The sequence below is a fragment of the Bufo bufo genome, chromosome 4 (assembly GCF_905171765.1).
Source record: "Bufo bufo chromosome 4, aBufBuf1.1, whole genome shotgun sequence".
Taxonomy (NCBI): domain Eukaryota; kingdom Metazoa; phylum Chordata; class Amphibia; order Anura; family Bufonidae; genus Bufo; species Bufo bufo.
The window spans coordinates 378,779,867-378,797,110 of NC_053392.1; the positions used below are offsets into that span (position 1 = coordinate 378,779,867).

At 43.1% G+C, this 17,244-nt stretch overlaps 1 protein-coding gene across 2 annotated transcripts in view; it reads right to left on the reverse strand.

Moving 5' to 3' along the window:
• The window catches only part of HBS1L (HBS1 like translational GTPase), a 135,869-nt gene that overhangs the window by 33,483 nt on the left and 85,142 nt on the right, over window positions 1-17,244 (reverse strand). The window contains exons 5-6 of one of the 2 annotated variants that reach the window (XM_040429178.1): window positions 4,451-4,553; window positions 398-648 (exon numbers count right to left, since the gene is read on the reverse strand). In XM_040429178.1, coding sequence (XP_040285112.1) covers window positions 398-648; window positions 4,451-4,553 — 354 coding nt within the window. Of the gene's footprint in view, window positions 1-397; window positions 652-4,450; window positions 4,554-17,244 lie in introns of both variants that reach the window. The other variant, XM_040429177.1, reaches the window with a different exon arrangement.

The following is a 17,244-nucleotide window of genomic DNA, read 5'->3' on the forward strand; positions in this document are numbered from 1 at the left end:
GCCATCTCAATAAATGGGGTCGCAACTCAACTTGCAAGTTGACACAACCCCATTTATTGTGACAGCTGCGGTACACACATATGTTGCAAGCAAGATCAGCCTTAAACTGAGAAAAGGGAGATGGAGAGCAGTAATACAGAGGAGCAGAGCTCTGGTGAATTTATTTTAGATTCAGCAGCACCAGCAACTATGTAAAGGACTAACACTCTCCAGAACCAGAATGGTAGGAATTTTTCTTTTGATGAGGACAATGTCAAAAGTTACCTAATTTTGCATTTAGGAAGCAAAGAACAACAACCACAAAATCTTAGTCCATGGCCTATAAAATTAGATACGATGGCAACAAATAAAAACAAAAATACATAAAACGTGGTGTTCATGAACCAACTGCACGTACCTATAACAACAAGGTTGAGTAGCTGTTTTCCTCCTTGTCTTTTCTCCAGCTCTTCTTTAACATTTATCTTTCGCTTGGATTTACCAGAACTTTTCCCTTGGGATGGGGTAGAATTTAGGTCTTCTGAGATCTGAGGTGTGTTAGATGAGCTGGGACATAGCACGCTGTTGTCAGCTTCTTCCATAGGGTCGTCCATAGCCTGGCTTCTCGTACATGCAGTAACACTCTGACCATTTGTTTCAGATGGTGCACTGTTACAAGTGTAAAAAACATACCTTTAGGCACAACATATACTGTACTAATACTGCTTAAATGGATAATAGAGATAAAACCAACCAAGCATATGAAAATAATTACTGGAATAACGATCAGTCACTGACGACACAAATGATTGTACATCAAGTCCTCCGGTGCTAGATAATCCCTTTTATTAGTTCCATATGCTCTATACCTATTGTTTTGGTGATACAACCCCTTCGCTAATTAAGTTTGCTCAACTGTGAGGAGAACTTGTGTTGCCACCTGCTAGTATATTCCTAAAGAAAGGTTTTTGTGTAATAAAAAGTTATAATATTTTTCAATGTGCATAAAGAAATTCTTTACATTGTTCAAGATCTCTGCTAGAGGTCATTCAGTGGGAAACTCCTTTCTTTACGTCAAGTCCTGGTTATGTGATGGACACAGGTGATTGGCTCATTACCAGATAACAACTCTGATAACTGTACAATACATGACAAAAAACATTTTTTACACTGAGGTTTCCATTGAATGACTGCAAAGAGATCTTGAAAACTTTGAAGAATTCAACTATGGTAATTTTTTTCAGTATACAAAGAATAACAGTAGCGTTTGGAATCCCTTAGCCAGGCTGCAGGAGCTCACCTTATCCAGAACTCCCCATTGACTATGATGGGATCCGGTGGTGATCTGGCAACTTTTACTGTCGGGTTTACGCCACACAAAAACCGTTGCATGTAACGATTTTTTGGTCTGGCCGACAGCCCGCATTTGTGCAGCCGAATCAACATGCCACAGGTGAGAACACGGTCTAACTTGCTTAAATTCTTCTAAAGAGATGCCAAATATTCTTTGCCAAAATGGCTTAGGGTCCTGTTATAATTGTTGAATTTCTAACTCATGTAAAGGTACCCACTCCCACTCATGCAGATGAACAGAAAATACCAACGTGAGAACCCAGCCATATTATGCTGGTTCTTGCAACAGTGCCCCTCTCTCTGCACTCATAAAGGGAAGCTGTGAACAGATTTATGTTGCCCTCTCTTAGTTGCAGCACTCTGCAATCTAGAACTTCAGCGTATTCATTAGCTGCGAGCTACCCATGCTGATTGACCGCTTTCTCTACAGGCATAGTAAGGGCTCTTTCACACGAGCGGATCCCGTGCGTGGAATCCGCTGCGTGAGGCAGTGCCAAGCCCCGCACTGGACAGCAGAGACACGGAGCATTAACATGATTGATAATGTTTTTTGACTCTTTGTGACCTTTTTACTACAAAATCACGGTGACAACTTCATCTCACTGTGATTTTGTAGTAAAAAGATCAGAGAGCACGGAGCATTATCAATCATGTTACTGCTCCATGTCTCTGCTGTCCGGAACAGGGCTTGGCTCTCTTTCACGCAGCGGATTACCCGCACGGCATCCGCTAGTGTAAAAGAGCCCTAATAGAGAGAAAACTGTCAATTGAGGGCAAGTTGGCGGAGGATCTTACAGCTCATAAATACACTGGACTGCTTGTTCACAGTGCATGTAATAAAATGTTAATTTATTTTTCACGCAATGATACCGTATTATGTGTTAATAATAAATAAAACCGCATTTTCCGCTTTACAAGACACACAAAAAAATGGCAGTGTGCCTTATAAAGCAACTGCTGCAGAGACAACCGGACATGGAAAGGATCGGCAGAGCACAAGAGGCCAGCGAATGTATTTATTTTATCTCTGATATAAGGTCTGATGGGGGTCTGACATGGAAGTCTCATCTGAGGTGTGATTGTGGTCTGGCATGAAAGTCTGACCTGAAGTCTGATGGGGATCTGGCATGGAAGTCTGATATCTGAGGTCTGATGGTGGTCTGACAAGGAGGTGTGATCTGAGGTCTGATAAAAAATATTTTTTTCTTATTTTCCTCCTCTAAAACCGGGGTGCGTCTTATCATCAGGTGTATCTTATAAAGCGAAAAATAAGGTAATAATAATAATAAAATAAAAAAAAGAATACAAATTATCTGTGTATGGTAAACTGATCAGAGCTATGATAAATAATCACATTGCATCATGTGTAGTTTAGTATAAATTATTTACTTATAGCATAACACTGTAATAACTTTAAACTCTACAAACCTGTTGCACCCATATCAAACAAACAGAACTTTAGACATAGCAGATCAAAAAAGGTCTGCAAACTGCTACAAGTGCAACCTAGCTGGGACCTTAACGGCCATTCAGATACAGAAAAATGCAAAACCCCAAATGATTGACGTAACGGACACAGATATTAGTCATCTTTGCACTTGTTACCTACAGAATCTTCCTGCTGCAACTAATGCCTTGTTCTCACTTTATTTGCTTGACACACTTCACCCATCTGTCCAAGTGAGGCACAGACCTATCCTTCATCAGCAGTTAGTCTCATATCCTGTTCCAAAAGACAAGTCAACTATGCTACTTACTGAGCAGAGCAAGATGAAAAGAGGGAGGAAGATGAAGGACCGGTGTACACCGTCTCTCTGCTGGTGTCATACTGTTTGCATTTTTTATTAACACTTTCAAGTTGAGCATGCTTATATATTCAGCCAAATGGGGTCTTAATAACCCGTGCGTTGGTAGTGGATCCGCTGAAGTTTTGAAGGGGCGCAGCGTATCTACCGCTGGTCTAAATGTAATACAGCTTCCTTGCTGGCTTAAATTTAGACCATTTTCTACACCTAAAACAGGCCTAGAAAATGATAAATGAGACGGTCGCCACGTGAGCGGGGATAAGTCGCAGATTGCGGCGCAGAGGTTATTTATATATATTTTTTTATACACGGCTGGATTTCTTGCGACTGTCGCAGCAATCTCATTCAGTTCTATGGGACCACCGTTACTCATCGATCCTGGCCGCGACAAGTGTCACCGTGTAGCCCTAGCCAGGGGTAAAACTGCTGCTTACCTGCAAAATCCTGCACCCATTAAAGAAGTATTCCAGGATTATAACACTGATCGTCCATCCTCAGGATAAATGGCCATCAATATCAGATCAGTGGGGGTCTGACAACCTGCACCCCCACCAATCAGTTGTTTCAGAGTAGCTAGAACTACACAGCTCCATCCAATGTGTAATGACAGAGCTGGTTAATGAAGAGCTTGCTCCTACTGAAGTTAATGGAAGCAGCATTGCAGTTACAAGCTCTGTCCACTCTACAATGCATGGCGCTGTGTACTTCCAGCCACGGAGCTACTCTGAAACACCTGATCACCCTGGGTGGGGGGCATTGGACCCCCACCAATCTAATATTAATTTGTGGAATGACTACTTGCCTGGTAGTGTGATCCGCTGTGGATTTCACCTGTGCAAATCCACAGATAAACCGCAGCAATTCGGTCTTATGTGGATTTACCATTAGCATATGTAAAAACATGGTGGAAATTCCACTGTGAATTTTTCAGATATGCCACAAAGGAAATTGTGCCCTGGATTTCCTGCGGTTTCTGCTGTGTTGCAAGGGGAATCTGCGGTGAATATCCTCACCATGAATAGGCATATTGCGTACCTAAAACACACACCACAGGTCAAGTTATATTTCTTAAAATCTCCTCTTTGCTGGTAATGTAAAACTCTACGTATTTGCCACATGCAAATCCACAGGTTTTACGCCACGTGTGAACATATTCTTCTAGTGCAAAATGACTTGATTTGCTGATCCTGCTTCTAAACAGGAGTGGGGGCCTGTCCTGCTCAGACCTCTGCAGGAGACTCTGCCTCCTAGGCTCTAGTCTTCAGTATGGATGTCATTTAATGCACTCATTCTATAAGCTTCTGCATACACACCTTGGTACAGAAAATCCCATTGTTTGCTTATTTCCAGAAACAGTCAACTTGGCAATTTTGGGAACAATCTGTGCATCTGGAGTTGGCATTTCTCTTGCTTTTCCTATAGAGAAAAAAAATATGCAAAGATTACTTGTTTGAAATCAGTGCCTGTTTTTGACAGTACTTGGAATTTCTACCCCAGACGTTGTATATACAAAAGGTACCAAGTTAGTGTGGTCAGGAAGAACGAAAAGTCATTTATACAGCAATAGCTTCACTCCCTACCTGACCAGCCTGATACATACCCCAATAGGACCCTAAGTAGAGTACAAATATACTGTGTTTAATGACGGCCACTGGTTTGAGATGCCAGTAGAGAAAAGGACAGGAAACTCTTGAAGCACCGTAAAGTTTTATTTGTGCAACTGACCAATAAGCAACCCTGCTAGATCCAAATGTGAAAACTCCGGTTTGGGCAGAGGAGCTGAAAGATCTCCTGACATGTCTTTTATTGGATATTTGCATCTCCCATGCTAAAGCATCTTTTCTTGGAGGTCTGCATTATACAATTTCTCTATTATTCCTCCAGGAAATTATGAATAACTGGAATGGTACTACTATTCCTTTTGACTATAGGGTGTGTCCTCACAACAGTTTTGGGTGTTTCCAAGTCCTTGAGGAGGCATGGGTACACAGGCTTCCTGTGTCAATTGCCCAATAAATCCCTTTACTGTTGAATGATGAGTACCGCGGATGCTTTCTTCTGGATTTTATGTAATGCCAACGTACCGTAATCATACATTTCCAGAAGAAATAACAGGAACGTCACAGCCGATTTTAGAAAATATGCTCCAGTTATCTAATAGGAAATGCAAGTGTTTACTAAAAGACATGCGGGAGATGCTAGGTCCTCTTTATATGCATTCGGAAATCTAAATATAATACAAGACCAGGTTCAGCCATCCTCTGCCACTCTGAAATGTTAGTCAGTGGTTCTAGGTTAATCTGTAACACTATAGCATTGCCATGATTCATGTCGGCTGTTATTTCTAGAGCAGTACTTTAAAGCGAGCACCCGGCTCAAGAAAAAATTAAATAAAATCACATTTAGACTGCTTTCACACATAGGTTTTTGGTGCTGGTTATCTGCACTTTCACACTATTTAGCACCACCATTTTTAACACTTTTTTTTTAGGTAAAAATGTGAGCTCCAGATATTAGATGAAGGTGTACGTAAAATATGAAATGCGGGCCACGAGTGTTTTTTTTGCTGCTGGCATTTTTGTTCATTAGGTGGAGTTTTTTTTTTGTTTTTCTTGCTTCTTTTCAAAAAGTCACCACGCTGTAGTGCTTGGCGTTTTTTCAGGCATTTTTTGACACCTTTTCTATAGGGGGGGGAACAGCATGAAGAAAATGCCAGTGGTAAGCCACACTGTGCACAAAAGAATTCCAGAAAAAAAATAACAGGAAAAGTGTGTAGCAAAAAAAAAAAAAAAAAAAAAATAAAATAAAAACTACAGCCCTCCCCGGGGACAAATTCAGGTGTGTAAGGACCCTAACTGGGGAACAAACAGAACAGATCCACAAATTCCCAGGCTCTTTTCTGCTATCCAAGATGGCTGCTCGACTACATGATTCATACTGAGGATTTGTAGACCAAGACACTATCTGCTGGCCAATCCAAGAGCAGGGCTGGACAAGCAGGAAGTGTCTTGGGACTAATGCAGTGTGCATGAGGTAGTCTGAGAAACAGTGCAGCCATCTTGGATGACAGAAAAGGAGTGCATCAGTGGATCTGTGGCTGAAAAAAAGACCACCAGGTAAGTGTTCTCTTCATTTCCCAATAAATGGGATTTTTTTTTTTCTTGAACCAAAGGGACATTTTAAAGGGGTTGTCTGGGGTCAGATTTGAACCCGGACATACCCATATTTTCACCCAGGCAGCTCCACCGCTCTCCCTTGCCCTGCTTTTTTATTTACAATAACACACTGCTGGGCAGAGGCTTCCGCCCAGCAGTGTATTCGGTGACGTCACTGGCTGTGATGGGTGGGCTTTAGCGCTGCCCTAGCCGTTTTACAGGTTAGGGCAGCGCTAAAGCCTGCCCATCAGTGCCGGTAACGTCACCAGGCTCACTGCTGGGCAGAAGCCTCTGCCTGGCAGCCATAAGGAGAGCCCAATACGTCACCGATCTCCTGAAAATGCCTTTGCCCTGCTCGATTCAGTGCAGGGCAAAGGAAAGCATCGGAGCATGAAATGCGAGAACCAGTTTATTATTCCGCAGTTGTGTATTTGAACAGGAAATTCACTAGAAAGATTGGGATGGAGTGGACGTTCCGTTTCCACCCAAAACACATTGGGGCACATTTATAAAGACCGGCGTTTTAGACTTTTAGTCTTAATGAGGCCCTGCGCTGGCCATGGATCCGGAGTTATGAAGAGGCGCCGGCCTCTACATAACTTCAGCGGATCCCTGCCGCTTCTATATGTAAGCCAACTTCCTTGCTGTCTTACATTTACACCGTTTTCTATGCCTAAAACAGGTGTAGAAAATGGTAAACGAGACCTGGCGTGAATGGGGCTGCGTCACAAATACGCCTAATAAATGACCCCATTGTACCTAAGGATCCTATATCTGAGATTTTTGTTTCCTCTTAGTTCAGCTGGTTGTAACCCATGCACAGACCACTAGGGAGCCCTGTACACATTGCATGAACCTTTACCATAGACATTTGTAAGTAGAGGTCTGTTGTAACGGTTCTAGGTCACTTCCATTTGTCATGGAGGAAGAAATAACAGGAGGGAGAAGGCCCGCATAAATCTGAAATTTTAAAGTACACAAGAAAATAAGAAGAAAATGATTGTTGTGGAAAAATGCCCCAAGGATTATGTTTTTGGGACTATCGAAATAACTTGTAAGCCAATAAAGTTAATGAAAAATGTAACTGCAGGTGAAAAAAAGACCCTTTAAATGATGTCTACTTAAGAAGTACAAATAAGGACACATTGGCTTCTCTTGAGAACATTTCAGTTGTGTCGTTTAGTAGTTGTGATTGTAACCACAATTGGTTTTTAAGGTTAGAAAACTTAATAACTTTTATCTTCCGAACCACAAACGTCTGCGTCTTGCCACACAAGCTTCACCTTTTCATAAAGCCTGGCCACAATGTAGACATATTGTAGCAGCAGCGTATGTGAAGTAAAAGTACATTCTTTACAAATAATCTAGATATTATCTCCACAGATACTAGCTGTATTCATGACAACAAAGACTGCTAATTAAGCTTCATAATTAATATTACGGAGCAGAAAAACAGTAGTGACGTGTACATTTAGATATTTTAGTACATCAAAAGCAATAATGTTTACTAACCCCAGATTCAAGCGGCTGTTCTGAACGCCATCCGCAAAACATGGGCGTATCTGGACATTTAAATATAGTGTTCAGGTGCATCCACTTTTACCCTAGACCCATTCATTTGAATAAAAAAAGGCTCAGATGGAAAGCGGACAAGAATGGCAGCATGAATTGTACCAATAACTTTAATGGATCCGTGTGCTATGTGGGTGCACTGAGGTCGTCTGAATCAGGTCTAGATGACATTTTCCAACTAAATATGCACACTTATTATTTGTAATGCAATAGTATGTAAGGGGCTAGGAGCAACAAAAATCACTTCCAACAACACTCCAGAGCTTAATTATTCATCTGCTCCCCCACCTTAGGCCAGATACGAATATTCTTTTGTTTTTTAAAGGTCATCAGTATCTGATCAGTGGGGGGTCTGACACCCGGGATCCCTGGCGCTCCTGTGAGTGCTGTGGTCTTCTCAGTGCTTACCGAGCACAATGCTGTACATAATACAGCAGATGTGCTTGGTATCGCGCTCAGTCCCATTCACTTCAATGGGGTTGACCTGCGCCTTGCGTCATCACTGGCTTAGGAAAAACTGTGAGAAAGCCGCGGCACTCACAGGAGCGCCGATGCCTTGTCAAACAGCTGGTCGGCGGGGATTGAGGTTGTCAGACGCCCACCGATCAGATACTGATGGCCTATCCAGAGAATAGGTCATCAGGAGTTCACATATATAAAATACTATTGCAGCTCAGCCCCATTCACTTAAAGGGGTTCTGCACTTTGTTTTAACTGATCGGCGGGGGTCAGACACCCAGGACCCCCGACGATCAGCTGTTTGAGAGGGCAGCGGCGCTGGCAATAGCGCCGCGGCCTTCTCACTGTTTACCGCCGGCCCAGTGACGTCACCACTAGTATCAACTAGCGTGGGCGGGGCTAAGCTCCATTCACGTGAACAGAGCTTAGCCCCGCCCACGCTAGTTGATACTAGTCGTGACGTCAATGGGCCAGCGGTAAGCAGTGAGAAGGTCGCGGCACTGCTGGAGCGCCTCTGCCTTCTCAAACAGCTGATCAGCGGGGGTCCTGGGTGTCTGACCCCCGCCGATCAGAAAGATCATCAGTTAAAACAAAGTGCAGAACCCCTTTAAAGGTATTGTCCCATCTCCCTTGTTCACCCCCGAAGCTCAGCACTTCCTGGAAATTCAGTAGGCGAATTCATTTCTTTGGTTGAAAGCACAGGCAAGCAGCGTTGTAATGACTTCATTGCGCTGCTTGTCTGTGCGTGTGCTATCCCAATGCAGAGTTCAGCTGCTCTGGCTTTATCATAGCTGTATAGAAAAGCTCCAGGGCTTCTGCGCATGCCCTGGAGCTGTTCTATTAAAACATGATATGTTGCAGAGCGGTGGCGGGGACAGAAGCTGCTGCGTGTGGATATGTGTAGTCCTGCAATCTCGGCCTGAACAATAAGCAATGGACTTCAGCTCACTGCACAGGCACCACTGTAAGATCGCCGTGGTGGCCGTATCCCCATGCCAAGAGAACGGGAGGCCATGACTTGGAAAGGAGGCACTTCTAACAAAGCATTCCAATTGGTAAGTGCCTTCTATTGACTTTTGCTGCATGAGAGGACCCAAATAGCAACATGGGAATACCCCTTTAAATGGAGGGGATTTGCAATATCACATAGAAATTTAATTTTTTGTGCCAGTTTTCCAATTCATGTACCGTACATTGCCGCTTTTAAAAATGTCAAAATGATTTTCTGAGCTTCCGTAATGCAATTATCTCTTGTAACAGGAAGGTTGCATGATACTGAAACCTTTAGACATCAGTGGAGTAGGAACCGTCATGCGACTCATCGTTATGATCAGATAAGCATAAGACAAGCAAATTTACACTTTTTTATGCATCACTGAAAAACTTATTGTTCTAAGGCCTCCTGCACACAAACTTTTTTTGCATATAAGTTCAATTTTTTGCGTTCCGTATATGGACCGTATACGAAGCCATTAATTTCAATGGAACCGCAAAAAAACAGAAGGTACTTTGTATGCCTTCCGTTTCCGTATTTCCGTTCAAAGATAAAACATGTCCTATTATTGTCCGAATAACGGACACGGATAGCACTGTTCAATTAGGGGTCAGATGTTGCGTTCCGCAAAAAATGGAATGCACACGGAATGCCAAGTGGCAAATATATTACTTATATCAGGTTATGGAGTACAGAGACCATTCATATACTTAGCCATGTCCACAATTCTGAAAGATTGTGAGCCAACATTGCGCTTGATCCGATTAAAGGGAACCTGTCATGTTGAACATAGTGTCTGAGATAAAGGCAGTATGTTATAGAGCAGGAGGAGCTGAGCAGATTGTATATAGTTTTATGGGAAAATATTCTGTATAATTTACATTTTATTCATGTATATACATGCTCATTCTGAGCTTTGAAGTCATGGAGGTGGCCCTATCAATGACTGACAGCATTCCCGTTATGAGTGTGTATACCAAGATATCTGTCAATCACTGATAGAACCGCCTCCTTGACTTCAAAGACCACAATAAGTTTTACTTTCCAACTCCACCATTTAATATTGCATGTGATGTAGTGGGAAGCGGGCAAAAAATTCCAAATGGGGTGAAATTGCAAAACAAAAAGCAATTCCACCACAGTTCTAAGTTTTTATTTTATTTACAACGTTTGATGTGCGATAAAACTGACCAGTTAGTTTTATTCTACGGGTAAGTACGAATCCAACGATACCTTATATGTATAGTTTTTCTTGCGTTTTAATAGTGAAAAAAACAATTAAAAACTGGTAAAAAAAAAAATATCTGTTAAATTTTTTCATCGCCATATTTTGACCCCCTATAACTTTTTTGTAATTATGTGTATGGAGCTGTGTGGGGGCTCATAATTTGCGGGGCGATCTGAACTTTTCATTGATACTGATAGAGATGTGGCCATTATTCTTTGAATCATCTAAGAAAGCTCCCATATTACTTCAGCTCTCAGATAACACCTTATCTTCTCCAGAGCATGAAGGTTCCATCCTACCCAAGATGACATGCCTCCTTACTATGTCATATATGCTGTTCTGCTGTTAGTGAAGACTCTATTACAATATGGAGCTTACAGCTAGATAGTTACATAGTTCACATACCACAGTTAGTAAAACAATGCGCAGATGCCAAGTGTTACCGTATTTTTCTCCTCAAAAACCTAGGTGCATCTTATGGGTAGGTGCTACCCATAAGATGCACCTAGGTTTTTGAGGAGGAAAATAAGAAAAAAAATATTTTTAACCAAAAGGTGTGCTTTTGAACTAATGGTGGTCTGTGCATGACACTACTATGGGGGATCTGTGGATGGCACTGTTATGGGGGGGTGATCTGTGGATGGCACTGTTATGGGGGGATCTGAGGGGGCACTGTTATGGGGGGAGATCTGTGGATGGCACTGTTATGGGGGGGGTGATCTGTGGATGGCACTGTTATGGGGAGTGGATCTGTGAATGGCACTGCTATATATGTGTCACCCACAGATCCCCCACCCCATAACAGTGCCATCCACATATTCCCCACCCCATAATAGTGGCATCCACAGATGCCCTAATATACCGGAGCTAAACCTGTGGGAGGGGCCGGTGGCATGCAAATGCAGCGGGCCGATGCGGTCACTGTACTCCAGCCCCGCCGCTCACGCACTGCTTTATTGCCTAAACCTTTTATAATAATAACTTTAATTGAAGTTCCGATCCCCAGCCCCATCTGTACTACTTACTAAATGTCCTGTAGCAGGCAGAGAAGGGCGGGCGGGCGGCCGTAACTCACTGAAGTCACGTGCCTGCACCGCTTACTTCATTCATAAAGTAGGCGGCGCAGGCACGTGACATCAGTGAGTTACGGCCAGCCACCCACCCTGCTCTGCCTGCTACAGGACATTTAGTCAGTAGTACAGATGGGGGTGGGGATCGGAACTTCAATTAAAGTTATTATTATAAAAGGTTTAGGCATTAAGTGAGTGAGCGGCAGGGCCGGAGTACAGTGACCGCAACGGCCCTGCCGCATTTGCATGACACCGGCCCCTCCTCCCTCCAGCTGATACATGTAAAATAGCAGCATTCGCCCCATAAGACGCAGGGGCATTTTCCCCCCTGGGGGGAAAAAGTGCGTCTTATGGGGCGAAAAATACGGTATCACTTACTATTTTCATATTTTAGCCAATGTAACAATGCCAGGAGCCTCAGGGGGAATGCCTCTCTGATGTCTATATAAACTGCTGTACTTCCTGTAATGAATAAGAATTTGCTTTGACCCGTGTGTGTGTCACAGTTATTTTCTTCTGTGCACGTAAAACCCTTGGGTTACTATTAATTTGGAGCAGTAGAGCCAACATAATCAGTGCTGATTAAGGGCAACCTCAACAGTTGGCGCCCAACATGGGGCTCAGGAGAAGTAGCGTCGCTAGCCGAAGTTTGGGGTTCCCAGAGCACGGTGGACCACGCTTGAGAACAAGGACTGCAGCCTCAGAGACCAAGTGAGAAAATTTGGTTATCTCATCTGCCTCTTGCCGTGCTCCACTGTGCTGTGGTACTCTGTTCTGCTATTGATGTTACGTAGTAGCAACTTCGGTTGATGTAAAATCCTGAGTTCCTAGAATGCTAGAAGGATTGCTCTTCTGTGGTTTTGTTTTGTGTGTTTTGGGTCAGGTACCTTCACAGTTAACGGTTAAGCAAAGCAAGAGATCTCCCCTGGCAGGGGGGCGGAGCATTAGGGGGTACTAAATTATCTGTCCTGTCCAGACAGAGGGAGTAGCCCGGGGTGCTCCAGGACGGGACTTGATTTAGGGGTTACTGATTTATCTGGTTTAGTGACGGAGGGTGTGACCCCGGGTAGCCCCCGGTGGGACTCAAATTAAGGGCCACTAAAATATCTGTCTTAGTGACAGAGGGTGTGGCCCCGGGGAGTCCCGGTAGGACTATAAATTATCTGCCTGGAGTGGCGGAGGGTTAGTCCTGGACTGGCGGACCAGACGTGGTAGCTAGGGAAGATACTCTTAATTTCCTGCACTGGGGTGAGCCCTGTTTGAGAGCATGAAGGAGAAGGTGCTTGCTTCTGTCTTGGTTGTGCGCGTGAAGTGAGTGAGTAAATCAATCCATGGGAATCTTAACCCTAGGAGTACTAGTACGGTGGCACTCTGATTTAGGGAGGAAGCTAGTCTGTGAAAGATTCAAAAAGACACATTGGGTGTATGTTATAAAGGATCATGAATGTGAAAAAGTTGAAGATTACAGGATGTGATTTTAAATGGAAAATTGAGTGCGTGGAAGTAAGCATGTGAAGCATTGTGGAAAGTTGAGTGATGATGCAGTGTAGCGCTGAGGAAGTATTGTGTCTTGTCTGTCTGTGTGCCCCGCACCGAGCGTGTCTCTGCTTACCGCTGAATATGGCTGAGGAAAGATGGAGACAGCGGGGGGAATGCAGCTGCAGGGGAGTGACGTCGTGACATTGGCATGTGTGATAGCGAGAATACTGCAATACTAAGATATATTGGATATAATCAAAAGAAAATGTGCGTGTGATACTGAGTGTGTGTGTGTATGGAGCATGTATGTATGTTATTTGTTAATGAGTTCAAAGACTTTTGCATGTAAAAGTATGAGAAACGGCTCTATATGTCTGTTCGACATTGAATATTATGTCTGTGTGGACCGGGAATCAAACCTTGTGTGTTGCCAACTAGAAAGCGGACTAGTAGAGGAAAGTCACATAGCCAAGTTTACAGTGAGCAAAGTCAGTTCTACGATGTAAGGGTTAAAGGGAACCTGTCACCAGGATTTTGTGTATAGAGCTGAGGACATGGGTTGCAAGATGGCCGCTAGCACATCTGCAATACCCAGTCCCCATAGCTCTGTGTGCTTTTATTGTGTAAAAAAACTGATTTGATACATATGCAAATTAACCTGAGATGAGTCCAGCACCGCTCCTCAGAATCTCCTCCTTGCTTCCTGACGTCAGAAAGGTAGAGAACCATAATCTCGTGATGCGCGAGCTAGCGCATGTGCAATGTCCTCATAGTGTTCCTTCCCTGTGCTGGCATCAGCCTCAGGGAAGGAACTGCGCATCGCGAGATTACGGCGCTCTAGCTTTCTGACATCTTTCTTATTTTCATATTTTAGCCAATGTAACAATGCCACGAGCCTCAGAGGGAATGCCTCTCTGATGTCTATATAAACTGCTGTACTTCCTGTAATGAATAAGAATTTGCTTTGACCCCAGTGTGTGTGTCACAGTTATTTTCTTCCGTGCACGTAAAACCCTTGGGTTACTATTAATTTGGAGCAGTAGAGCAAACATAATCAGCCCTGATTAAGGGCAACTTCAACAATACCATTCTGGGATGTGTATGACTTTTTGATCATTTTTTATTTAATATTTTTGTAGAACATAAAGCGACCAAAAAAGTCGAATCGTCCATTTTGATGCTTTTTTCCGTTTGCCGTATGGGGAATATATTTTTATACCATGGGCGTTTTCGCACATGGCTACACCCATGATGTGCAATAAATTTTTTTAGTTCTTTTATTTTTATTTTGGGAAAAGGGCGCTGATTGGAATTTTTTTTTTTAACCATTAAATTTTTTTTGTTTACACTTCTTTATAGTTCCCATAGGGAACTATAACAAGCAATCATTAGATTTCCATTCTCATAGACCCCAATGCACTAGCATTGGAGTCTATGAGAACATTGCTAGTTTTCTATGGAGCCCTATTACAAGGTCTCCATAGGAAACACAGTGCAGCGGCCTCCTCTCATTCACTAAGACAGTGGCTGCTGCACACAAGATCCTGCTCCTCCGATCTCTGTATGGGGGAGCCGGAGCATCATCGGAAGCGCGCGCTTCCGATGTTTCACGCGCTCAGATGCCGTGGTCAGGATTGACCACAGCATCTGAGGGATTAAATGTCCGCGATTGCCATTACTGCCGGTTGCGGACATTAGCCGTGGGTGTCTGCTATAAGAAACAGCAGGCCACCCGCGGCTATGGCACCAGCTTTGCTCAGGAGCGGGCGGCATCTTTAAAGACCCGGCCAGCGCTGGTCAGAAAGGGTTAAATCTGTCAGCAGGATAATCGCTATTGAAGTAAATCCATGGCCTAATAGCACTTAGTACCTTATTTCCAGATGTGCCTTTGTTCCAGCAATAGATGTTTTCTATCTTCTCAAAATCCAATTATTTGGTATGCAAATGAGCCAGTAAGGTGCCCAGAGGAGCGTCACTCTTGCAGAAAGGAAGGAGCACAATTATGCCTCCTTCTAGTGCCCAAGCCCGCCCTCATGCTGGGAGCAGGGAGAAGGTGGGCAGAGTTATAGCTTGAATGTGATGTAGGTGAGATGGATGGACATATTGTGGCAGGGGGCGTGCCTGAGCTTCTTCTTGCAAGAGTGGCGCCCCTCTGGGCACCTTACTGGCTCATTTGCATACCAAATAAACTGGATTTTCAGAAGATAGAAAACATCTATTGCTGAAACAAAGGCACATCTGGAAATAAGGTACTAAGTGCTATTAGGCCATGGATTTACTTCAATAGCAATTATCCTGGTGACAGATTTCCTTTAATGCCATAAACCAAGTAAAGGTGTCATGTACGGTTCTTGCATTGGCACTAGAAAGTCCTAGGATAGGTTTTCAATATCTGATTGTGGGAGGCCATCTTCCAGCACCCTCACGGTCCTCCGGTAAGCAATGCAGCCTCCTCACGGAATACCAAGCACAGCTCTGTACACAACATAGTGGTCGTGCTTAGTATTGCAGTCCAGGCCACTGCACTTAAATGGGACTGAGCAGTAAACAGGCCATGTGACCAATGAATATGACTAGGGATGAGCGAATCTACTTCGGATGAAACATCCGAAGATGATTCGCATAAAACTTTGTTAGAATACTGTACGGAATAAGCGCTCTGTACAGTATTAGAATGTATTGACTCCTATGAGCCGAAGTTATTACTTTGTGAAGTCTCGCGAGACTTTGGGTAATAACTTCAGAAAATAATTTCTACTGTAAAAAATCTTTTACCGAACTCAATTCCGGTTCCAAGTGGTGCCTTGGAATCGAACCCGAGTAAAAGGTTTTTTTTACAGTAGAAATTAAATTCTGAAGTTATTACCCAAAGTCTCGCGAGACTTCATGAAGTAACAACTTCGGCTCATAGGAGTCAATACATTCTAATACTGTACAGAGCGCTCGTTCCGTACTGTATTCTAACAAAGTTTTATGCGAATCACCATCGGATGTGTCATCCGAAGTCTATTCGCTCATCCCTAAATATAACGTTACAGGCCACATTGAGCGCCATGGCCTCTTCTAACAGGTGATCGGTAGGGTTGTCACATGTCTGACCCCACCAATCAGACAATGAAGACCTTTCCTGAGGATAGGCAATCAATATTGAACTCCAAGATACCCCTTTAACTTAAAAATCAAGGCCACAATTCTGTACTGCTCCATTTATAAAAGTTGACTGTGGAGGGGTTCACATGATGTTCAGAAGTGCTAATAAAATCATCTCTATTACCTTCTATAAATGACACTTACATACAGTAGACTAATAAGCCATTCTACAGGATAGGGAGCTTACTTCCTATCGGTGGAAAGGCGAGAGTCTCTTTTATTCACAATATTAAAGCTTCTACTGAATTAACAACTTGTACATTAATAAACTATATTATCTATACTATCTATAATACTGGTGTCTTATGTGGCAGAGGGGCATTCAGTGGTCAGATACAACTGCTATCTCTGCACCCTTCATTGCTACATCTCTGAACAAACTAGATGGACACTGGATCTAATTTAAAAGAAGTTATTCGGGATTAGATAAGAAAATAAAATTCTACTTTTTTTAAGCTCAGCCTCACTCAACTGCCATTTAATTATGCCATTTATTACTGCAATTTATTCAGAAATTTGTATTAAGAATAATATATATAACACGGTGTACAGTTGTAAAGAGAAGATTCTCCAGAATAGTTATTTCATGAGACATATACAAGCGTTGACAAAAAAAATTATAATAATGCACCAAGGAGTTGTTGGAATCAAAAAAAATTTCAATGTGTGAATGCAATGATGATGATGATGATGATGATGATGAATGTAAGAGATTACCATATTAGAGGATCCGTTTATTGGGGAAAACTGTACAATTGAGCAGAGGCTCTAGTACCCTGCAGCGCCTCTTCTAGCCTGGATACAAGAGGAGATACGGTTGGTGATGGAGGCACACATTTGCCGACTGATGTTGCAGCTGGGCCCAGGGGTGTGGCTAAAGGATTATGGGTCCTGGTGCAAGACTTCAGCTTCGGCCCCTCTTCCCTCACTGCTTTGTGGCCAGGGGCTGGGAAGCACATAGCCTTTGTGCTGCCTGAGGCAAAAATTTAAATGGACCCCC